Source organism: Acanthisitta chloris, unplaced genomic scaffold (genome assembly GCF_000695815.1).
Source record: "Acanthisitta chloris isolate BGI_N310 unplaced genomic scaffold, ASM69581v1 scaffold37416, whole genome shotgun sequence".
Classification (NCBI taxonomy): domain Eukaryota; kingdom Metazoa; phylum Chordata; class Aves; order Passeriformes; family Acanthisittidae; genus Acanthisitta; species Acanthisitta chloris.
The window spans coordinates 12,012-13,018 of record NW_008680404.1 but is presented as its reverse complement, the minus strand read 5'-3'; the positions used below and the strand labels follow the sequence as shown (position 1 = coordinate 13,018).

The window sequence follows — 1,007 nt, the reverse complement described above, 5'->3', positions numbered from 1 at the left end:
GAATGTCTGTAGTGTTTTGAGGGTTCTCCTGCAGAGGCTGAGGAACATAGATGGGAGTGCATCAAGGCCTTAGTTAATGCACATTTAGGGATGGCTCTTCCCTTGTCCTGTCTCTCTTGCCTCTCCCTGCAGCTCTGGAAAATGCCTTTTCTTCTACAACCAAAACAGTGCTGGGGCTGGAAGGGCTGAGGCTATAGGGCAGTGATGTGTTTCCAGAAATGCTGCAGGTTAGGGGACTAGAACTTGGGCCTAAACTTCAAAAGAATTTAGGCCCTGTGCAGAGCTGTGACAAGTCATGGGTTTATTTTTAAAGGCCAGCAAGTCTTAATTCTCTGGGATTCTATGAGAAGGAACAGGTTTTAGTGCGAGTTCTGTGGAGAAGAGTGCTCGAGTCATCAGCTGAGACAGAGCCCCAAGGGCGGACACTCCCTGCAGCACCACATCTGCTCTGGTGGAGCACAATTCAGGGTGCCCAGGCTGGCCCAGCCCTGCTGCAACAAACCTCGGGGCTCCCTGGCTGCTGTGGGCACGTCCCAGTGCAGCAGGATGGGCTGTACCTGGGTGAGAGCAGCTCCCTCGGGCAGGCCAAGGCCTTGGCGTCGCGCCCTGCCAGGGAGGAGAGTCGTGCCGCCGGCTGGGGCAGCTCCTGCTGCCCCCAGCCCTGGGGGGAGCCAGCACTTCTTCGCTTTCAGTGCTATTGAGAATGGCTGTAGTTAAACTTGATTCACTGTTTATTATGTTTAAAAAAAATAGAGTTCACACAAAAGTGTCATGTAAACATCGTTTAAATAACTGCTGGTGCTCAGGCAGGACCCGGGGCTGAGCTGATGGTCATGTGGCTTCGGGGGCTGCAGAGCCCCAGGGAGGGTTTCTGATGCTGTGTGAGCAGGCAGACAACATGGTCACAAGGACACCAGGCTAGAGCTTTGGGTTACTCGGCTCCAGGATTCCCAAGCCAAACCTTTCAAAACGCAGGACAACTTTGCTACTGTTAATGCTGCAGAGAG

The 1,007-nt window shown here is 53.4% G+C and overlaps 1 protein-coding gene across 1 annotated transcript in view; it reads right to left on the bottom strand.

Annotated features, from left to right (window-relative positions):
• Positions 1-883: 883 nt before the first annotated feature.
• KSR1 (kinase suppressor of ras 1) overlaps positions 884-1,007 on the bottom strand; it is a gene marked incomplete at its 5' end in the record, with an annotated part of 12,113 nt that continues 11,989 nt past the window's right edge. Inside the window, one exon of the mRNA XM_009077690.1 lies at positions 884-997. Within this exon, the coding sequence (XP_009075938.1) occupies positions 919-997 (79 nt within the window). The remainder of the gene's footprint in view (positions 998-1,007) is intronic.